Source organism: Lepidochelys olivacea (genome assembly GCF_965140295.1).
Source record: "Lepidochelys olivacea isolate rLepOli2 genome assembly, chromosome: 16".
Taxonomy (NCBI): domain Eukaryota; kingdom Metazoa; phylum Chordata; order Testudines; family Cheloniidae; genus Lepidochelys; species Lepidochelys olivacea.
This window is the reverse complement of record NC_140426.1, coordinates 3,690,404-3,714,492: the sequence shown is the minus strand read 5'-3', so window position 1 is coordinate 3,714,492 and position 24,089 is coordinate 3,690,404. Positions and strand designations below refer to the sequence as shown.

General features: G+C 46.3%; 1 protein-coding gene across 1 annotated transcript in view; it reads right to left on the bottom strand.

Moving 5' to 3' along the window:
- Window positions 1-24,089, bottom strand: part of LOC311532183 (ectonucleoside triphosphate diphosphohydrolase 8-like) — an 83,210-nt gene that overhangs the window by 12,442 nt on the left and 46,679 nt on the right. The window contains exons 2-7 of the mRNA XM_084650435.1: window positions 12,797-12,931; window positions 10,016-10,133; window positions 6,136-6,286; window positions 2,805-2,964; window positions 1,855-2,088; window positions 615-887 (exon numbers count right to left, since the gene is read on the bottom strand). Of these exons, the coding sequence (XP_084506561.1) occupies window positions 615-887; window positions 1,855-2,088; window positions 2,805-2,964; window positions 6,136-6,286; window positions 10,016-10,133; window positions 12,797-12,919 (1,059 nt within the window). The 5' untranslated portion in view covers window positions 12,920-12,931. The remainder of the gene's footprint in view (window positions 1-614; window positions 888-1,854; window positions 2,089-2,804; window positions 2,965-6,135; window positions 6,287-10,015; window positions 10,134-12,796; window positions 12,932-24,089) is intronic.

Here is a 24,089-nt window from a genome sequence, read left to right as displayed (position 1 = left end):
GACACCCGAACTATAATTTGCATGTCACAGCAGCAGCTCCAGAGGATGTCGTTTAATGTTGACCAAGCCAAATGAAATATTTAAATTTGCTTCCACAAACTGAAATAAGACGTCATTGTGATCAACAAATCTCAAAACAAACAAACAAACACCCATCCCCAAAAACCCAACCCTGGGGTATTCAACACAAAGTTGAAATTTTCCCTGGAAAGTTCCTCTCCCTTCCATTTACCTACCACTGCAAGTGAAGGGTCACCCTGGGCCAGGTCACCACTCCATTCTCAAAAGTGCTATGATTTCTGTTTTGCAATACACGTTCCCTCTCTGTGCTGGCACATAAGAAGCTGCATTCCCTTTGCTCAGGGCAGCAGCCAGCCTGAAATGCTCCTGGGTGTGGTGAGATGCACTTCTCACCCTGGTCAGCCATGCACAGTTGTCTGAAAGGGCTGGTTTGGGTTTGCTGCATCTGAGTTTGGGGCTCCAGCTCAGTCCTGGGCAATTAGGGGCTGTGAGGGAGGCACACTCAGCCTCTCTGAAGGGGCACAAAGGGGCACTCAAAGAGAACAAGGGTTTAGAGATTGTTCAGAAGAGGGGTCAGAGAGGATTTGCCTTACAAAGAACTCCCCGTTGACCGGAGGCTGGTAGATTCCATCGAATGTGCAGGACTGACTCTGGCCACATGCCGTGAAGTTGAAGATCTGTTTGATGGCCATACGGCACTCAGTGGCATTCCCTGTGCCCACCAGCGTGGCGTTCCAGGAGGCTTGGGACAGGGTCAGCAGATGAGAGGCCGTGCAGGGGATGCTGTGAATGGAAGCTGCTTTGATGGTTTCCTGGTATCCTTCAGGGTAGCAAGGGTGATTAACAGAGCCCTGGACCATCATGTTCTGGGAACAGTGAAATCACATGGTCATTCGTAGAGTGAAGACTCATTCCTATCCCCTGCCCTCATTAAACCTGATGGGGCATCCCAGCTAGGGATAGGAACATACTGGGAGTCAGACAGGACTGGCAGGCAGCTCAGTGAGAGATTTTCCTTTCAAGGCCACTGGCCCAGCTGCTGGGGCTTCTTACTATGGAGTTGTATCATCATCAGATGTATTGTTGGCTTTGTCAGACCCAGACCTATCTGTGCACCTGCAGCCCCCTGCTTTCCCTCTCATGCAAGCCTCTTGCGGCTCTGGATGCACACTGAGCTACATGGGAGAAGAGTGCAGGGGCTCTTGGAGGCTACAGGTGTTGCCAAGCCTCGGAGACCCAGCAGCCTCCCCAGGTCATCTGGCAAAGTGCAATTCAGGTCCTTCGGCATCACGCACAAACCCTCATGGCCATGTGGCCCCTAAGGTGAGTGTGATCCCCACTGAATCCCTTTCAAGCAGGAGGCTGAATGGTAGACAATGCTAGAGTCCCTGAACCCTGGCAGTGTCTTCCGCCTTGACAAGCCCCCCGCCCTGGCTCTAGCTCAGGGTCCCCACAGCCCGTAGGTATTTCTGCAACCTCTGGAGATGGCATCTCCTCCTCCTCCCTTGCACATCTCAGAAGGGCAGCATCAGTCAACCCCTTCCTGTTCTCCCCACTGTTCCTGCCTTACAAGGCCTCCATCAGCCAAGCGCCTGCTTCTCTCCTCGCCTCCCAGAGAGACCTTGAAAAATTTCCCCGCTTCAAACTCCTGCTCCCCTCCACAGGCCTGCTTTATACCAGATGCTGCTCCTCACCCCACACCCCCATGGAGCCTGCTGCAGGTGCTAAATCCCCTCTGATGCCCCTCCGTGCGCTCCCATTTGCATTTAATAGAAACAAAATCCCATTGATAGAATGAGGGTAGAGTCAAACTGCCACCAAATGTTCTCTCACTTCTGTTATTTTCAGGATCAGCTGCTTCAGCGCCTGATTCTGTCCATAGCAGAGATAGCTGTGTGTGTAGATAGTGTAGTTAAACCCATAGAGCATGAACGTAGAGGCTTTTGTCTGGTCGGTAATTGGACCAATGGGGATAAAGCTGATTTGGGTTGATGCTCCTCCAAGGTCCAGTGCACCCAGGATCTTGGCTGATTGAGGATGGATCCAGTCACGTTGTCTGGGAGAATACTGCCAAGACAAAACAGGGATCACATGGAGAGACAGCTCCAGTCTTGAGTTATTCCTATGGGATGCGGGCTGTATAAGAACCAGGATAAAATCAAATTGAATTGAATGAAATAGAATAAAACAGAAGGGGTTAACTGCACTGCAAAAGTCACCTGCCTACAGAATCTGAAAATATAGCCTCTGAAAACACTTGGAACTGAAATTTGATCTGGTTTCACCCAGGAGTGACCCTTAATTTCCTTTTTGTGTTTACCAGGGAAACTTTTGCTTCTCTTTCATCTGTAGGCTTAAAAATGGCAGGTTTGTTTGTGTCTGTGTCATCTGATACTGTCTCTGGGATAATTGCTGTACTGAGGTGTCAATAGCTTATTGGTCATGGGGTTTTTAAATGATACATCCTCTGAGAATGATATTACATCATACTGGAATACAGGGAGCTGGCAGGCTTGGGGATTGATACTGTAATGGGATAAGGAACCTTTCACCCCTATGTTACTAGCAGTAACGAGTCTGAAAGTTGTTACCATCTGACGGCTGCTTGGTGCCGTAGCCTCCATGCAAAGTTAGATAGTTTCTATCCAGTCCTTCCTGGGCATTATCATTGTGGGCTGCTGTCAATCCAGTACCTTTCATCAGCCTGAATTAACTTACGCATTTAAGAATCTAAAATAATAACAATAGCAGAGATGGGTGTTTCCATTTCCCACTAGCCACACCTTGGTGAAGGAGTCCAGCAGATAGTTGATGGTGATCCAGCCATAGGCGCCTTCCTCTTCCCCTGTAATGATCCGAGCCCCATGGAAATTCACAGGATACTGTCGTATGCTCTTAGCAACTTCATTCAGGACCAGGTCTGCAGCTGATTTGTTTTTCATGCTAAAGGGTGTGCAAAGTCACAGCAGTGAGACAATGCCAGGAAATCCTATTTCACAGACGTTGGATTTCTGCAGCAAACATTCCACACCGCAGGAGACTGGTGGGTTTTCGTGCCTCTTTCTGTTAACTGAACCCAAACTGCATTTTTGTCTTGATTTAGAATCATGTAGATCAGAGGTGGGTAAATTACGGCCCACGGGCCACATCTGGCCCGCGGGACTGTCCTGCCTGGCCCTTGAGCTCCCGGTAGGGGAGGCTCGCCCCCGGCCCCTCCCCTGCTGTCTCCCCTCCCCCGCAGCCTCAGTTTGCTGCGCCGCCGGAGCTCTGGCCCACCTCTCCTGCTGGGGAATGCGGTGGCATGGCTGCGAGCTCCTGCTGCTCTGAGAGGCATGATAAGGGGGTGGGGAGCAGGGGGGTTGGATAAGGGGCAGGAGGATCTGGGGGGCAGTCAGGGGACAGGGAGCAGGGAGCGGTTGGATGGGATGGGTGGTCAGGGAGTGGGGGGGGTTGGATGGGGGGTGGGATCCTGGGGGGGGGATCCTGGGGGGTGGTTAGGGGCAGGGGTCCCAGGAGGGGGCGGTCAGGGGACAAGGAGCAGGGGGGATTGAATGGGTTGGAGGTTCTGAGGGGGGCAGTCAGGGGGCGGATGGGGGCAGGGGCCAGGCTGTTTGGGGAGGCACAGACTTCCCTACCTGGCCCTCCATACAGTTTTGCACCCCTGATGTGGCCCTCCAGCCAAAAAGTTTGCCCACTCCTGACGTAGATAAAAGCAAGGTAAAAATAACACTGCTCTCCTTTCATGGAACTTCACCCCAGGTTCTGTATAATTGTTTCATAGCATCTGTCTTTATTTGCTTTAAGTATTTCATAGATTCATAGATTTTAAGACCAGAAGGAATCATTACGCTCTCGTGTGACCTCCTGCAGAGCACAGGGCCTGGAATTCCTGCATCAGGCCCAGGAACTTGCAGCGGAACTAGAGTGTTTCTTTTGGAAGACATGCACCTTGGTTTAAAGACTCCAAGTGATGCGAAATTCATGAATGCCAAGGCCAGAAGGGACCATTGTGCTCATCTAGTTGGACCTCCTGTGCTGGATCATATTAAAGAAGTTCTGTATTAAAATCACAAATGAGTTTGATTCCCCATAGTTTAAATTCCAGGGTATTACTAATTAAAAGGTCTCTTGGGTTTTGGTGCTGTGTCTCTCCCTCTATGTGTGAAACTTGCAAGCTGCTATTTGTGTTAGTACATTCTAAGACAGAGTCTGTTCTCAAAGCAATTCTTTGTAACAACAACTACTCACACAGAGAGAGACTCAAAGCAATACTCTGTAACAACAGAAACACCACCCAGAGACTCCCCGCCCTTTTGTTGTATTCATCTCGCTTTGTTAACAATTGTGATTAAAATAGAGATACAGGATGTATGTGGATGAATGCTTGGTGTGGATAACAACTGAATGATCAGGGAGGTGCCAGCCTAAGAATCCAGTGTCCATCAGCTGAAGAAGGCATCAAGTGGAAATAACCAGAGGACCCCCGGAGGGCAGACTGGAATCCACCCAACAGCCACAAGAATGGGAGAACCAAAGAACAAGATAACATCTGGCAGCACGGAGCCGTCAGGAATGTGCCATCTGCTGATTGATTCAGAAGCAATTCCCATAGACTGTCAAAGGAAGAAATTCCTATAAAAATGGACTCTAGAAAGTGAGAACTTTGGGGTCTGATTCTGCAAACCAACTTCCAGGAGCATCAGATGAGCATCTGATGAGGCCCTGCTCCCTCCTCGTGTCCAGGCCACCTGGCCAGTGCCTTGGCATGAGCAATTCTAAGGCTGGTAACTATGATAACAACCTTGCAAAACCTGTGTGTGTGTGTATGAATGAATGTGTGAATAAATATGAAATGGAATGGAATGTTATCGCTATAACTAGCTGCTTACTATGATTCTTTCTGTATTCACAATAAATGTGGTATTTTGCCTTTTCCCCTTTAATAAGATCCTGTTGGTTTTTATTTTATTGGTATAACACCTGCACATCACAGACCACAGAACCTCACCAACCCACTCTTGTGATAGATCCCTAACCCCTGGCTGAGTTACGGAAGTCCTCAAATCATGATTTAAAACTTCAACCTATAGTTATAGTCTAACCTGCTATACCACAGGACATAGAACTTTCCTGAAAAGCTTCCTAGGTCATATCTTTTAGAGACACATGCAGTCTGGATTTAAAAACGTGTAAGTTATCAGCTTTGCTAAATTGTCCATGAAGTGTCAGAGCTAAACCAAGGTGCCTCACAGCAGCAGACACTTGTTCCCCATTTTGAACTTAAATTTTGTGACAAAGTAATGGACAAAGAAAGTACCATAGAGAACCACAGGACTATTGCTAGGGTGCTGTCCATCTGAGGGGGAACTCATTAAAAGCTATAATTACACCGTCTATTCCCAGACAAAATCTTTAAATACAGTAAACACATTGTAACTTTGTGGTTATAAAAGACTATGGGAGTGGTTAGGGAGCTAGCCTTTGACTTAGGAGACCTCTGTTCATTTTCCTGTTCCACCACAGCAGCAGTCCTGTGTGACTTTGGGCACGTCACTTAGTTGCTCTGGGCTCAGTTCCCATCTGTACAATGCGGGTAATAGCATGTCCCTGCCTCATGAGGATAAATACATTAAAGATTGTGCAGTGCTCACACAGTATAGTATGGGGGGCCATGTATGTCATTCCAAATTCAGGATGATGCTTTGAAAGTAACAATTCAAAGTTAAGGTTCCACAAAATCCTCAAGCCCACCTGCCCCTCACTGCCACCTCTACCTGGGGTCTGTCCAGTGAGGGAGACTCCATGTTGGTGGCTGGTATCCCAACTGCTTTCCACTTAAAAATCATTAACAGTGAATGTCTCCCTCCTGCTGCCACGTCCAGGGCCAGAGGCCCAAGGGCTCAGCATCCCCAGTCAGGGCCAAGTTTTCTGGAGAGCTCAGCACCCAGCATGCACCCAGTGAGCTGAGCTCTGCTGAGGATCTGGTCTCTTTTTTAGGTGCCAGAACGGGAGCTAAGGGTGCTTGTGAGTGCTGAGCTTGTTCTAGCCATACTGGGTGGGGGTGTCGTGTCACCACAGAGCCTTTTGTTTACCCAGGAGTTGCTGTGTTATTACCTCAGCAGCCTCATGCCTGCTGTAGCTCCAAGGTAAACTGGTACCTCCCTCTGCCTCTCATCAGGAATGACCTTCAGGGCATCCTCTAGACAGCTCCGGAGGGACTCACCAGCTTTGGGAGGGTCACTGGTGTAGCTTGATATGCCAGGTCCTGGAACACAGTTATGTCGATAAGAGTGACTGGGGATGGGGCAGGGTTCAATGAGAGGACGTAAGGGCTGAGGCCTGGTACCTCATGGGAGTGTGATGGGTAACCTGCTGTGAATCCCTCAGTAACCATGTCACTTAACTCTCTGCTTTGCCTCCTGAAGCATGATCATTAGGTGGAAGGAGCCAGGTGGCATGCAGGGTGTGCTGCAGTGGGCAGTCTCTCACTCCAGGCCAGAAGACAGGGACCCCCTGGCACTAGGCAGCACAGGCTGGGTTATTCTGGAAGCCAGGCAGCCAAGCAGAATCACAGGGTCTGCTTGTGTCCAGAAGCTTCAATAATGAATCCTCTTTATTTGCATTACAGACTAGCCCTGGCTTCCCTCTACCGGGAGGTAAGATCACAGGGGGCCATATTGTGTCCTTACGGCATAGTTCTGTGCTGCAGGGGCCACCTGTAACCTTTGAGTGCTTCTCACCATGCCAGCACAGTACCCAAACCTGTGGTCAAAACTCCTACACAGGAAGCTTGCTGCAGAGATACAGGCCACAGAGTCCCCGCTCAGCAGAGGCATCTGCATTCATTTGCCCCCATTGCAGCCATTTGTTCATGGAGACCAAAAGAGGAAACAGGCCCAGAAAAAAAAAGCAGAGATACTGGATTGTTTCAAGCTCCCCAAAATAATGTGGGATAAGTTTAGCAACAGGTGAGCAAGCAAAGACTCCAGGGCCCAGTCCTGCCTGCTAACGGGAAGCCTGGGATTTCTTCTTGACTCAAACTCCCTTCCTAGCACCACTCAAAAACTGACATCAGGGAGATCTCATTTAACCTGAGAAATTATTGCACAGTGAGAGTCCCTCCTGCAGGGAAGTGGGAAAAGCCCTACAGCAGCTTATGAGCCTTGCTCTACCAGTTACATTCTGGTACAAGATCTCATGCTATGTTGCCCAGGGGGTTGGTGGAGCGGTGCACTGAAAGCTGTTTTGTAATTGTACGTGATCACTTTGAGTCCTCTGGGGTTTTACTGGTGGTGCTTGCAGGTCAGAAGCTCTGTAAGGAAGTGTGCAATCTGACGCTTCAGCAGTCTGTCTGCAAACACCCAGCCTACAGCGAGGTGGAGTGAGATGTGTTTGCCTTAGGGAACAGGCTGCTTTATTCTCTCTTGTTCTGGGGTTCTTGTGTGTTATTGTTCTGAATTCTAAGAAATAAAGTAGTATTACTTTTTGGGCTGTCAAGCGATTAAAAAAATTAATCGTGATTAATTACACGATTAAGCGCACTGTTAAATAATAGAATACCATTTATTTAAATATTTTTGGATGTTTTCTACATTTTCAAATACATTGGTTTCAATTACAACACAGAATAAAAAGTGTATAGTGCTCACTTTATGTTTATTTTTTATTACAAATATTTGCACTATAAAAAACCCCAAAAGAAATAGTATTTTTCAATTCACCTAATACAAGTTCTGTGGTGCAATCTCTTTATCATGAAAGTTGAACTTACAAATGTAGAATTATGTACAAAAAAACTGCATTCAAAAATAAAACAATGTAAAATTTTAGAGCCTGCAAGTCCACTCAGTCCTACTTCTTATTCACCCAATTGCTAAGACAAACAAGTTTGTTTACATTTGCAGGTGTTCTCATGGCACTGTTGTAGCTGATGTCACAAGATATTTAGGTGTTAGATGTGTTAAAGATTCATATGTCCCTTTGTGCTTCAACCACCATTCCAGTGGATATGCGTCCATGCTGATGACAGGTTCTGCTCAATAACAATCCAAAGCAGTGCAGACCAATGCATGTTCATTTTCATCATCTGAGTCAGATCCCATCAGCAGAAGGTTGATTTTCTCTTTTGGTGGTTTGGGTTCTGTAGTTTCCGCATAGGAGTGTTGTTCTTTTAAGACTTCTGAAAGCATGCTCCACACCTCATCTCTCTTAGATTTTGGAAGGCACTTCAGATTCTTAAACCTTGGTTTGGTTAGAAATCTCACATTGGTACCTTCTTTGCATTTTGTCAAATCTACAGTGAAAGTGTTCTTAAAATGAACATGTGCTGGGTCATCATCCGAGAATGCTATAACATGAAATATATGGCAGAATGAGAGTAAAACAGAGCAGGGGACATATAATTTTCCTCCAAGGAGTTCAGTCACAAATTTAATTAATGCATTATTTTTTTAATGAGCGTCATCAGCATGGAAGTATGTCCTCTGGAATAGTGGCCGAAGCATGAAGGGCCATCTGATTGTTTAGCATCTCTGGCATGTAAATACCTTGCAATGCCAGCTACAAAAGTGCAAATGTCTGTTCTCACTTTCTGGTGACATTGTAAATAAGAAGAGGGCAGCATTATCTCCTGTAAATGTAAACAACTTTATTAGTCTTAGTGATTGGCTGAACAAGAAGTAGGACTGAGTGGACTTGTAGGCTCTGAAGTTTTATATTGTTTTGTTTTTGAGTGCAGTTATGTAACAAAAAAATCTACATTTGTAAATTGCACTTTCATGACAAAGAGACTGCACTACAGTACTTGTATAAGGTGAATTGAAAAATACTATTTCTCTTGTTTATCATTTTACAGTGCAAATATTTGTAATAAAAAACAATAAACACTTTGATTTCAATTACAACACAGAATACAATGTATATGAAAATGTAGAAAAACATCCAAGATATTTAATAAATTTCAATTGGCATTCTATTGTTTAACAATGCAATTAAAACTGAGATTAATTGCGATTAATTTTTTAAATCATGGTTAATTTTTTTGAGTTAATCTCTTGAGTTAACTGTAACTAATCGACAGCCCTAGTTACATTGTAACCTTCCAGCAAGAACATTTTAACTGCTCTGTGTGTGTGCGCCATGAACATAAGAGCTGGCAGGGCTCTTTCACCACAGTTGTTGCAGTGAGTGCTGGCAGGTTCGGGGGGAGACTCTGGAGAGCCATATCTTCATTCCCAGTGAGGAGCAAGACTGGAAGCCAGGGATTCCTCCCTATCTCTTCTGTCATGGGTAGTGGCAATGTTCCTATCCCCTGCTCAGCCAGAGCAGAGAAGGAAAGGGAGGTGATTACCCTCTTGGAATGCAGAACTCAGTGATAATTCCTGCATTCCAAGGGGGTTGTCACAGTGTTCCTTGCCTCTGGTGGTGTGTCCCATCACTATAAGAGGAGTGAAAACCTGTGCAGATGCCATGAAACCACCCTGGGCTTCCACTCACAATAAATGAAGGGTCACTAGAGGTGGGTTCTGTTGTCTGTCCCATTATAAGTGAATCCAGATGAGGGGTGAGGGATAAGCGTTGTGGACTCATCTCTCCATGCAGTGTCACCTCTGTGGCTGAGTTGCCTGTATAGATAGACACCTGTGGCTAGCTGTGGTGCACCCCGAAGTGCTGAGATTTTGGATGCTGCACTGAAAAGTCCCCCAAAGCCCAAGGTCAGGTTGGTTTGCTGTGCCCAGAGGCGGTGCATGGTGCCAGAGAGCAACTGGAAACAGGAATCTTGATTTCAGGCAACCTAGCTGCAGCAACTCTTGCTGTAACCACTGTGCTTCCCCAGTGTCAGTAGGGCACGATCGTCTTCTGTGGAAGAGACTTGTTCACCAAACTCTTACACTTCATCCAATATTTCCACCACCCAGGTGTCCTGCTGCATAAGAAATCTCAGGGGAGCCCTGAGCCCAGGGTGTTTCCCTCACAGCAGGGCAGGCATACTGACCTTGGACATTACAGGATAACATCTGGCTGACCACTCCAGTGTCATTCGTTTTGTCAGATGTCCATTGGTAGACGAACAGAGAGGTGTGGGATGAGCCCGCGTCGAACACCATCCCGTACTGGAAGGCATAACCAAGACCTCATGGGTCAGGTAAACTAGAGCAGAAACTGGACCCTTCCATCCTCCCTGCACTAATGTTTGCTCAGAGATAGGTCAGTGAGAGTTAGAGGCATGTGCTTCTTCTCCTTAGCTGAATGGGCCCTCTGATGTCATAGAATAATAGAATATCAGGGTTGGAAGGGACCTCAGGAGGTCATCTAGTCCCACCGCCTGCTGAAAGCAGGACCAACCCCCACTAAATCATCCCCGCCAGGGCTTTGTCAAGCTGGGCCTTAAAAACCTTAAAACCTATGCTTTAGCTGAAGGTAAAGTAGAAACAGGCAGGTCCCTAGAGCATGCTGCCTCAGCTAATGTACACTGGCTAATGCCACTGAAGTCAACCAGTTTCCAGCCCTGCCCCTGCAGTCCACAAACTGATGCTAATTTACACCATCGGAGCAACTGCATTTTCTTTGTTGCGGTTTTATTGATCGTTTATTTCCTTTGTTGGTTTAATGTTTGTCAGTGTGGTTCAAAGATGCCATATTGACAGCCCTAGGCCTGAAGAGCTCACCCCCGCAGAATGCAGGCTACGACGGTGTAATCTCTCCCTCCCCCCCCCCGCCTCCATGTGCTCAGCTCTGTACATGTCTGGGGTTGAGGGAAGGTCAGTCACTGCAGTGCTCATTGAGAACACCCATATGTTCACTGAGACCAGAATCCAGAATTTCTTCTCAGCAATCCATCTTTCACTCTGTGACTGCACCAACCATTCCATCATGCAGCATTTTCAACATCACAAACTCAGATCTGTGCAATTCTATGTCTGTGGCATCTACAGAGGCTCTGATGTGTTACAGGACTTTGCTATAGGACAGAGGTTTCTCAGAAATTTTCAAAGCATGGGTCACAGCTTACTAGAGACTCCCAGACAAAAACTATGCTAAGACAGAGTTAAGGTTGAGAGTTCATATGAGTAATTTAGGGTAAAATGCATCACAAGGATTGTGTAAGTATTCCCAAATCCAAGAATTATAAACCTGGGAAGTTCAGAGTTAAGGTTACACTTAAAAGAAATCAAAATATGTTAAGCTATGAAACTGCACATTTAGGGTACCCACACAACCTTAACGCTGCCTTTATGTGACACCATGCCAGATCCATAGGAGTATGAGGCAAGCATTTTAGTATATGTGGTACCACAAGAGATTAACTGATTTGGAATTATGGATTTTCTTCTTCTTTCCCTCGCCCTCCTCGTGGTGAGCCACAACTGGCCCCTCTGGACTCCTATCTCAGGGACACCTCCTCCAATTCATAATCACACGGGCCACCTGATCTCCCATTTGCTATCTCAGGGACCACTTCCCCTCCCACTCATGGTTATATAACATCTCTATGGCAACGATGACAACTGTTTACATGAAAAAGTAACATTCGGAAAGTCTTTAGGCTGGGATTTCCAGAGAGATGTAAGGGACTTAGGTGGCCAAATCTTGAAAGTCAACGGGGGCTGGGCACCTGAGCTCTCAGAAAGTCCCAGTTTAGATGTACGTTAAGCTGTATGTTTATGGGATGTGGTGGCCAGAAATAAGGAGACTTAGGCTGTGTCTACACTGCCACTTTCAGCGCTAAAACTTCAGTCGTTCAGCGGCGTGAAAGAACCCCCGAGCGACAAAAGTTTCAGCCCTGAAAAGCACCAATGTAGACAGTGCCCCGTCGCCGGGAGCCACTGCCCGTGTCACAGCTCTGCGTGGCCACGCTGTAACGTGGGCAGTGTAGTCACACCCTTGGAGCCATGTGAGCAGCTGCCTGCCGCCGCGCCGCCAGCAAGTCTCTGCAGACCACAGCTGGAGCATTGCTGTTGTAGGATCAAGTAGAAGGAAGGAGAAACTTGGGAGTGAACGAAAATGATCTCGCACAGAATGTCTACTTCTGATGTTGCCCCAAAGCGGTAGCAGAGTAGATATAGCCGCCTTCTTCTTTAGCTTTCCTATCCAGGCAGCCCTGCTGGGCTGAGGGTGAACAGCCATCCTGATATTACGGGGACCATTCTGATACACTGGGGCTTTGTCTTATATATGCAACTATATCCCCCCTCCCCCTTCCTTGCAAAAAGTCCCGATTTTTCATACTTGCTATCTGGTCTCCCTAGCTGGGCTTGCGTGGATTTAAACAGAGGGTTGAGCACCTAATGTTCCATCTCCATGTTAATTTCTGCACCTCCACCAAGTGTGTCACAGTGTGAGAGTCCTTTTGAAAACGTGCTGGGATTGAGCGTTGGGGATGGCACTGGGATGGGTCCTTAATTTGTAAAGGCACAAAATTATGTTCTCTTCTGCCCAGCTGGGCCAAACAGCGGTCTTTGATTGGAAGTTTGTACAGTGCCTAGCACAATGAAGCCCTGATGCTGACTGGGGCCTTTCGTTCCAATAGCAGTAACAATAACTCTACAATTTCTTGTGTGATCTGTTGTATTTTTCAAACACATGTGAGTTCTGCCTGTATTTCAGTTTTTCTTCAGTATGCAGGGAGGTTGGGAAGTCTATACCTGCAAAGCTATGGCATGCACTCTTGCTTGTTGCTAAAAATATTAACTTATAAAATTTTTGGTAAACACTGAAACTTACAAGCACCCATACAATGCTACTGGCCTCTGTATTCTGTAGCTCAGGGACTCACCTTGTTGTTAGGTGGTAAGGAAACATTCTGGATCCTCACCAGGCTGAGAATGAAGACGATGGATGAAGACACAGCCAGCGCCACCAGAATGGCAGGGATGTAGCGTCTCAAATCGATGCTCATTTTAAAAGTCACCTGCACACACACACACATGCAGAAAAGTAGAAGGGCAGTTCAAAGGGTTGGTTGGAAGTGGCCACTGGGGATCATCGCTGTTTAACAGAAAGCGCGGGTTCCCTATCTGCAAAATGGGGATCATGATTCTGACCTGCTTTGTAAAGTGCTTTGAGATCAATTGATGCTGTAGAACAGCTGGGGATTATCATTATCCCTCACAGGCAATGTTCCCCTCTGGCCATTCATGGGTCAGCCTCTGTTTTTACATTTGAGGCTTATTTTTGCAACTGGATATTTTGGAGACATACAGATGAGCAGTCCATTCTGATCCCTGGCCCTGAGCCCCGGGCCCTGCCCTGCCCTGCTAATTTGGACTTTACCCTCAAATCAATGCAAAACGACCGCTGTAACCAGCACTAGCTGGCTGCTTCAGCAGAGGCTGAACTTCCCCTTCCATTGGGACCCCGGACTCCTTAGCCCGGGGAACTGGCCATTAGGGGTGGGCTGGCGTGGGTGCGTTTGTGCTGCCCCTGCCAAGGTGGTGCCTTGCGTAAGCATTAATGGAAGGGGCAACGGCCAAAGTGGCTTGGCCCAGGCAGCCCCCCGAAGTAAAGGCAGCAAATGATCCCTCATAGAGGTTAACAGCTGGGAGCCGAAATACAGCTGTCACCGGGCTTGGTACCATGGAAAGAGCTGGCAAAGGTTTGCTAGCTTCCAGCTACCTTGTCTCAAATACAGCGCGGCCTGAAGAAAAATGCATCTAGGGCAACCCTCATACACAGTGAAGAGAAGGGTTGAACTCAGACCTTCCCCTGCCCCCACAACCAAGCCACTCAGCTGAAAGCCGAAGGGCAGGGATATTGTCTTGTGAGGGTCTCAGAGCATTTGCGGAGCGAGGCAGGGGCAGAAGGTTTGAAATATTGTACAAGGAACTCCAGGTATGAAACAGATTGTGCTGACTAAATCCATCAGAACCCACATGACAGATAATGATAACGACTGTAGTAAGATGAGGCCCTGAAACATAAACCGTTGGTATCAGAAGTCTGGTATGAGGCCTGAGGCCTGAACCAAAGGAATGGTCAAGACTTTGTTAACATAAAGCAAAGTTAAGCTGTGACCCAGAAGCAGGCCCTGCTCACAAAAGTTAGCAAGAAGAAGGCTGCTAATTGGACGTATACACATATCTAAAGGGTATCAAGCACTAATAGAATAAACATGGACCAGGATGCCACCAGAACAGTCCGGGACAAACACATTCCACAGAAATAATGAGGAACAGGCTGAACCATCCTAAAAGACAGGGTCAAAAGGACAATATGATGGATAGACTTGTTTGTTTGAACCAACATGTACCAGGAGAGAGGCAGCACCCCAACATGCAGAGGGGCTGTACCTCGATGCGTCAGGAGTGATGTGTAACTTGTTTGTATCTGTGTATAAGAATGCATCCCTGAATGGATGTCTTTGTCTGGCCTAGGGGGCAGTGGAGAGTCCCGCCACTGACTCAGCTGGTCATTGTCAGGGGGTACATATTCGTAGTATGTCCTATAGAGTCTGCGGGGATCTATTACTATGCTTCTTTTGACAATAAACCTGGCTGGGTGCCTTCGTACCTTATCAGACTCTGTGGTCATTGGGTGTTCTCTTGGGGTCTGCTGTGTCAGAGATCTACAGAGCTGGGGCAGCACACAGAGGAAACACATGCACGCAGCCGACTGTTGTCAACATTGAACAGAGCAGAGCACCACACTGGTGACGTCTGACAACAATGACAGTAGCTGGGTTTATTTTGAAGGGAAAGCCAAAGGGGAGGCCATCGGGACAAGAGAAAATTGTATGGAAATATATTGAAATTTTGCTAATATTCACCCACAGAGGATCTATGGGAACAAGGTGGTGATCCCAGTGGGAACTGTTATGGGAGGTCTCACGATGGCAGATATTTCATTTAGTTATTTATTACCCCGGTCAGTAGACACCTGTCACCATGGTAGCAAGGGATGCTTTCCATGGCGTGGAGTGTATCATTTCAGGCAGGCAGAGAATCAGTCTTCGCTCCCCTAGAATCTCACAGACAGAGGACGGGGAGAGACTTGGACACCTGGCAGAGCCACCAGGATTCCACGTCTCACACTCAGCATGGGACATGGGTACACAGACGTCTGTCAGCTCTTTCTAAATTGGCCAAGTCCATGCTGAACGTGACCAGAGGCAAATGTCCAGTTGGACACACCTTTCCTGGGCAAACTATCTTGTGCAGCCACAGAGCTATGTGCTGCTTGCAGTGTGCTGCAGGTGAATCATTACCACCACTGTCTTATTATGCATCTGACGAAGTGGGTACTCACCCACGAAAGCTTATGCTCCAATACAGATGTTAGTCTATAAGGTGCCACAAGACTCTTTGCTGTGTCTTATTATTGTCTCCCAATCACTATCCCTTTCCTTGACTCTGGAGGGGGGAGAGTTTGCCGCCTCTGGGATGTGGAAATCCCATGCCTGGCTGTGCTGAGATCTGGTCTCAGGGGTCACTTGGAGGGATGCAGCATCATGCTTCAGGTTTTCCACTCCAGAGGGTTTAGAGATGTGGAATCGTTCTGGACTTAAGGTAAATCCTTGCCATGGGGAGCGAGTGAGTGAGAACTTCGCCCACGGTCTCCCTTTGAAGGTGGGTTGTGATTATGCTATAGCACCTGGCCTTGGCCAAGAGAGCCTGGATCATGATCCTGGGTGGAGAAAAGCTTCCTGCAAGGACAGCACTCTTGTGTGCTAAGCACACTGACTCCTGCAGAATGACTTCATGGGGGTAAATAGCCTTTCCCCCATTTCCTCCAATAAACTCCCTCTGGGTCCTTGTAAAATGAGCTGTACATTCCAGAGGTTAAATTCTAACATCTCATTTGCATCCCAGGTGATAAGGACAGGTAATGATTACCTTTAATTTCCTAGTAAAGAGAGCCAGCAATGTGTTCCTATATCAAGCCTTTTATTGAGGTTACAGGTACAAATCATACCGATGTGTAGAAAGAATAGTAAATATGGCAGGCAACCAGCTTGGCTTAACAGTGAAATCCTTGCTGATCTTAAACACAAAAAAGAAGCTTACAAGAAGTGGAAGGTTGGACAAATGACCAGGGAGGAGTATAAAAATATTCCTCGGGCATGCAGGAGTGAAATCAGGAAGCCCAAATCACACCTGGAGTTGCAGCTAGCAAGAGATGTTAAGAGTAACAAGAAGGGTTTCTTCAGGTATGTTAGCAACAAGAAGAAAGTCAAGGAAAGTGTGGGCCCCTTTCTGAATGAGGGAGGCAACCTAGTGACAGAGGATGTGGAAAAAGCTAATGTACTCAATGCTTTCTTTGCCTCTGTCTTTACGAACAAGGTCACCTCCCAGACTACTGCACTGGGCAGAACAGCATGGGGAGGAGGTGACCAGCCCTCTGTGGAGAAAGAAGTGGTTTGGGACTATTTAGAAAAGCTGGACAAGCACAAGTCCATGGGACCGGATGCACTGCATCTGAGAATGCTAAAGGAGTTGTCAGATGTGATTGCAGAGCCATTGGCCATTATCTTTGAAAACTCATGGCGATCGGGGGAAGTCCCGGATGACTGGAAAAAGGCTACTGTAGTGCCCATCTTTAAAAAAGGGAAGAAGGAGGATCCGGAGAACTACAGGCCAGTCAGCCTCACCTCAGTCCCTGGAAAAATCATGGAGCAGGTCCTCAAGGAATCAATTCTGAAGCACTTAGAGGAGAGGAAAGTGATCAGGAAGAGTCAGCATGGATTCACCAAGGGCAAGTCATGCCTGACTAATCTAATTGCCTTCTACGACGAGATAACTGGCTCTGTGGATGAGGGGAAAGTGGTGGACGTGTTGTTCCTTGACTTTAGCAAAGCTTTTGACATGGTCTCCCACAGTATTCTTGCCAGCAAGTTAAAGAAATATGGGCTGGATGAATGGACTATAAGGTGGATAGAAAGTTGGCTAGATTGTCGGGCTCAACGGGTAGTGATCAATGGCTTCATGTCTAGTTGGCAGCTGGTATCAAGTGGAGTGCCCCAGGGGTCAGTCCTGGGGCCGGTTTTGTTCAATATCTTCATAAATGATCTGGAGGATGGCGTGCATTGCACCCTCAGCAAGTTTGCAGATGACACTAAACTGGGAGGAGAGGTAGATATGCTGGAGGGTAGGGACAGGATACAGAGGAACTGTCATAAATATAAAGGGAAGGGTAAACCCCTTTAAAATCCCTCCTGGCCAGAGGAAAAATCCTTTCACCTGTAAAGGGTTAAGAAGCTAGAATAACCTCGCTGGCACCTGACCAAAATGACCAATGAGGAGACAAGATACTTTCAAAAGCTGGGAGGAGGGAGAAAAACAAAGGGTCTATGTCTGTCTGTGTGATGCTTTTGCCGGGGACAGAACAGGAATGGAGTCTTAGAACTTAGTAAGTAATCTAGCTAGATATGCGTTAGATTATGATTTCTTTAAATAGCTGAGAAATTAAGCTGTGCTGAATAGAATGGATATTCCTGTCTATGTGTCTTTTTGTAATTTAAGGTTTTGCCTAGAGGGTTTCTCTGTGTTTTGAATCTAATTACCCTGTAAGGTATTTACCATCCTGATTTTACAGAGGTGATTCTTTTTTACTTTTGACTTCTATTAAAATCCTTCTTTGTAGAAACTGAATGCTTTTTCATTGTTCTTAAGATCCAAGGGTTTAGGTCTGTGATCACCTATGCAAATTGGTGAGGATTTTTATCAAACCTTCCCCAGGAAGTGGGGTGCAAGGGTTGGGAGGATTTTGAGGGGGAAAGACGTTTCCAAACAATGCTTTCCTAATAAATAAATCCAGATAAACATTTGGTGGTGGCAGTGGAAGTCCAAGGGAAAAGGGTAAAATAGTTTGTACCTTGGGGAATTTTTAACCTAAGCTGGTAAAAGTAAGCTTAGAAGGTTTTCATGCAGGTCCCCACATCTGTACCCTAGAGTTCAGAGTGGGGAAGGAACCTTAACAGGGACCGAGACAAATTAGAGGATTGGGCCAAAAGAAATCTGATGAGGTTCAACAACGAAAAGTTAGGACAGAAGAATCCCATGCACAGCTACAGATTAGGGACCGAATGGCTCGGCAGCAGTTCTGCAGAAAAGGACCGAGGGGTTACAGTGGACGAGAAGCTGGATATGAGTCCACAGTGTGCCCTTGTTGCCAAGAAGGCCAATGGCATTTTGGGATGTATAAGTAGGGGCATTGCCAGCCGATTGAGGGATGTGATCGTTCCCCTCTATTCGACATTGGTGAGGCCTCATCTGGAGTACTGTGTCCAGTTTTGGGCCCCATACTACAAGAAGGATGTAGAAAAATTGGAAAACGTCCAGCGGAGGGCAACAAAAATGATTAGGGGACTGGAACACTAGCTGGAACACAGCCTCTGAGGAGAGGCTGAGGGAACTGGGATTGTTTAGTTTGCGGAAGAGAAGAATGAGGGGGGATTTGATAGCTGCTTTCAAGTACCTGAAAGGGGGTTCCAAAGAGGATGGATCTAGACTGTTCTCAGTGGTAGCAGATGACAGAACAAGGAGTAATGGTCTCAAGTTGCAGTGGGGGAGGTTTTGGTTGGATATTAGAAAAACTTTTTCATGAGGAGGGTGGTGAAACACTGGAATGCGTTACCTAGGGAGGTGGTGGAATGTCCTTCCTTAGAAGTTTTTAAGGTCAGGCTTGACAAAGCCCTGGCTAGGATGATTTAGTTGGGGACTGGTCCTGCTTTGAGCAGGGGTTGGACTAGATGACCTTCTAAGGTCCCTTCTAACCCTGATATTCTATGATTCTATGATTCTAACTGCAGCAGACTTTATATATACACAGAGAATATGAAACAATACCTCCTCCCACCCCACTGTCCTGCTGGTAATAGCTTATCTAAAGTGATCATCAGGTGGGCCATTTCCAGGACAAATCCAGGTTTTCTCACCCTCCACCCCCCCACACAAATTCACTCTCCTGCTGGTGATAGCCCATCCAAAGTGACAACTCTTTACACAATGTGCATGATAATCAAGTTGGGCTATTTCCTGCACAAATCCAGGTTTTCTCACATCCGCCCCACCCCCATACACACACAAACTCACTCTCCTGCTGGTAATAGCTCATCCAAACTGACCACTCTCCAAGTTTAAATCCAAGTTAAACCAGAACATCTGGGGGGGGGGGGGTAGGAAAAAACAAGAGGAAACAGGCTACCTTGCATGTAGACTCCCTCCTCAGGCCCTACGCTACCAGCACTCCCAGCTACCTTCGAGACACCACTGACTTCCTGAGGAAACTTCAATCCATCGGTGATCTTCCTGATAACACCATCCTGGCCACTATGGATGTAGAAGGCCTCTACACCAACATTCCACACAAAGATGGACTACAAGCCGTCAAGAATACTATCCCCGATAATGTCACGGCTAACCTGGTGGCTGAACTTTGTGACTTTGTCCTTACCCATAACTATTTCACATTTGGGGACAATGTATACCTTCAGATCAGCGGCACTGCTATGGGTACCCGCATGGCCCCACAGTATGCCAACATTTTTATGGCTGATTTAGAACAACGCTTCCTCAGCTCTCGTCCCCTAAAGCTCCTACTCTACTTGCGCTATATTGATGACATCTTCATCATCTGGACCCATGGAAAAGAAGCCCTTGAGGAATTCCACCATGATTTCAACAATTTCCATCCCACCACCAACCTCAGCCTGGTCCAGTCCACACAAGAGATCCACTTCCTGGACACTACAGTGCTAATAAACAATGGTCACATAAACACCACCCTATACCGGAAACCTACTGACCGCTATTTCTACCTGCATGCCTCCAGCTTTCACCCTGACCACACCACACGATCCATCGTCTACAGCCAAGCTCTGCGATACAACCGCATTTGCTCCAACCCCTCAGACAGAGACAAACACCTACAAGATCTCTGTCAAGCTTTCTTACAACTACAGTACCCACCTGCAGAAGTAAAGAAACAGATTGATAGAGCCAGAAGAGTTCCCAGAAGTTACCTACTACAGGACAGGCCTAACAAAGAAAATAACAGAACGCCACTAGCCGTCACCTTCAGCCCCCAACTAAAACCCCTCCAACGCATTATTAAGGATCTACAACCTATCCTAAAGGATGACCCAACACTCTCACAAATCTTGGGAGACAGGCCAGTCCTTGCCTACAGACAGCCCCGCAACCTGAAGCAAATACTCACCAACAACCACATACCACACAACAGAACCACTAACCCAGGAACTTATCCTTGCAACAAAGCCCGTTGCCAATTGTGCCCACATATCTATTCAGGGGACACCATCACAGGGCCTAATAACATCAGCCACACTATCAGAGGCTCGTTCACCTGCACATCCACCAATGTGATATATGCCATCATGTGCCAGCAATGCCCCTCTGCCATGTACATTGGTCAAACTGGACAGTCTCTACGTAAAAGAATAAATGGACACAAATCAGATGTCAAGAATTATAACATTCATAAACCAGTCGGAGAACACTTCAATCTCTCTGGTCACGCAATCACAGACATGAAGGTCGCTATCTTAAAACAAAAAAACTTCAAATCCAGACTCCAGCGAGAAACTGCTGAATTGGAATTCATTTGCAAATTGGATACTATTAATTTAGGCTTAAATAGAGACTGGGAGTGGCTAAGTCATTATGCAAGGTAGCCTGTGTCCTCTTGTTTTTTCCTACCCCCCGCCCCCAGATGTTCTGGTTTAACTTGGATTTAAACTTGGAGAGTGGTCAGTTTGGATGAGCTATTACCAGCAGGAGAGTGAGTTTGTGTGTGTATGGGGGTGGGGGGGATGTGAGAAAACCTGGATTTGTGCAGGAAATAGCCCAACTTGATTATCATGCACATTGTGTAAAGAGTTGTCACTTTGGATGGGCTATCACCAGCAGGAGAGTGAATTTGTGTGGGGGGGTGGAGGGTGAGAAAACCTGGATTTGTCCTGGAAATGGCCCACCTGATGATCACTTTAGATAAGCTATTACCAGCAGGACAGTGGGGTGGGAGGAGGTATTGTTTCATATTCTCTGTGTATATATAAAGTCTGCTGTAGTTTCCACGGTATGCATCCAATGAAGTGAGCTGTAGCTCACGAAAGCTTATGCTCAAATAAATTGGTTAGTCTCTAAGGTGCCACAAGTACTCCTTTTCTTTTTGCGAATACAGACTAACACGGCTGTTACTCTGAAACCAATTTTTTCAATCTTCCCTCATAGGTCATGTTTTCTAGATCTTTAATGATTTTTGTTGTTCTTCTCTGGACTTTATTCAATTTGTCCACATCTTTCCTGCAATGTGGTGCCCAGAACTGGACACAATATTCCAGATGAGGCCTAATCAGCACGGAGTAGAGGGGAAGAATTAGTTCTCCTGTCTTGCTTACAATACTCCTGCAGATACATCCCAGAACGATGTTTGCTTTTTTTGCAACAGTGTTACACTGTTGACTCATATTTAGCTTGTGATCCACTATGACCCCCAGATCCCTAGTCAACATACAGTTCCCTACACCACCTAACACCCAGTTATAAACTTGTAGTGACATTCTTCCTCTGGCCTTCTCTGGCGATGAAAGAATATCACTGTCTCAAATGGTGGGCTCAGTCACGGCACTGACTTTCTCTGCATTGACATCAATGAGGTGAATGCTTCAGTAATTATTCTACCCAAGTTTGCCACAGGGGTTAGTGTTACCATGCTTGCAAACAGTGCCACAGGATGTCTAAAAGACCATTTCGTGCTCCACGATGAAGACTATGGTCAACAGCTCTGTTCCTCTGACACAAGGGAAGTCTCTACAATAAGAGTAAACCTTGTTCATGTGGAAGACAGACCTTTCTTGGGAGCCAGTCTGGGACTGGAACTAAGGACCAGGACTGGAACTAAGAATTAAGTTTAGGCTTGAACTTAGAGGAGTGAAGTTCTGGAACAGCCTTCCAAGGGGAGCAGTGGGGGCAAAAACCTAACTTTTCTCAAGACCGAGCTCGGTAAGTTTATGGAGGGGATGGTATGATGAAGTTGCTTACAATGGCATATGGTCCATCAGTGACTGCTATTATGAAATATCTCCAATGGCTGACAATAGGACACTAGATGGGGAGGGGTCTGAATTGCTACAGAGAATTCTTGCCCAGGTATCTGGCTGGTGGATCTCACTCACATATGGTTTAACTGATATCCAGATTTGGGGTTGGGAAGGAATTTCCCCCCAGGTCATATTGGCGGAGACCTTGGTATGGTTTTGTTTTTTGTGCCTTCCTCTGCCGCATGGGGCCTGGGTCACTTGCTGATTTGAACTAGAATAAACGGTGGATTCTCTGTAACTTGAAGTCTTTACATCAAGATTTGAGTATTTCAGTAACTCAGCCAGAGGTTATGGGTCTGTTACAGGAGTGGGTGGGTGAGGTTCTGTGGCCTGCAATGTGCAGGAGGTCAGACTAGATGATCATGATGGTCCCTTATGGCCTTGGAGTTTATTAGAGACCACCCCAAACCTCCCCTCCTTCCACTCCAAGTGCAATACACATTTCTTTTACCTGCCTTCTCTAACAAACACAGGGCCACTTGTATATTAAAAAAACAAACCAAAAAACCCCATCCCAAACCTACCAAAACATTCCACAGAATACACTTTTCCTTCTTTGGGGAGTATGAGGAGAAGAGAATGAGACAGATGTTAGGTTGCTTAACGTATTGCGGGGGGGCACTCAGATGCTACGCTGTGGAGTAGTATAAAAGCGTATGTAGCATAGAATAGAATCTTTAACATCAGCATATGATTTAGGATCAGGCTATATGTGTCAGCTGCAAGTCAGCATCGGCAGCACACTGCACCCCTAACGGCTTAGTGCACTGGCTCAGCCCTGACCCATAGGTAAGAGTGCACCTACTGTGTTGCCCACCCTCCATCACGCTGCTTCCTTCCGGTTTTCCTTGAGGGGAGATTAATAAGACTGGGACTTTTCAGCTTGGAAAAGAGACGAGTAAGGGGGGATATGGTAGATGTCTATAAAATCATGACGGGTGTGGAGAAAATAAATAAGGAAGTGTTATTTACCCCTTCACATAACACAGGAACTAAGGGTTACCAAATGAAATTAATAGGCAGCAGATTTAAAACAAACAAAAGGAAGTATTTTTTCACACAACGCACAGTCAACCTGTGGAACTCCTTGCCAGAGGATGTTGTGAAGGCCAAGACTATAACAGTTCAAAAAAGAACTAGGTGAGTTCATGGAGGATAGGTCTATCAATGGCTATTAGCCAGGATGGGCAGGAATGGTGTCCCTAGCCTCTGTTTGCCAGAAGCTCGGAATGGGCAACAGGGGATGGATCACTTGGTGATTACCTGTTCTGTTCATTCCCTCTGGGGCACCTGGCATTGGCCACTGTTGGAAGACAGGATACTGGGCTAGATGGACCTTTGGTCTGATCCAGTAGGGCCGTTCTTATGTTCTCTCCTATCCAAGGACAGACAAGACCCTGCCTGGTTTGGCTTATGAGATTGGATCAAATCATAGTCTGTGACAGCATCTGCTCACCAAAGAAACAGAGGGAAAGAAACACTGAAGGGTCCTGCTCTCCTGTTTCTGATATTACTAACATTACAAATGAAAAACATTCACATGCACCCACGTGCACTCACACACACATCTATACATATATGATGGGGAGCTGTGTTGCCTAACACTTTTCATAACAAAGGATACTTGCAGCTTTTTCTTTGAGAAGCTTTCACACCTCCATTGTTAAGAGGAAAACTCCCTGGGCTAGAGAAGTGTCTTATTCTTTTGCCCATGAGATTCCTTTCTGCTTTTGCTGAGCTTTAATCTGTTAAAAATCATCATTTCCCTTCTCTCACTTTTGTTGCTCAGCAAAATGTTGGAGGTCTACCAGCAGAATATATGTGTGTGTGTGTGTGTGTGAAATATATATATATATATATATATATATATATATATATATATATATATATATATATATATATATATATGTGTGTGTATGTGTATATATATTTGTAACCTATGTATCTAAAAATATATAACCTTATCTGTAGTGATTATCATGTTGATGCAAATGCAACCTTAAGTAATTTT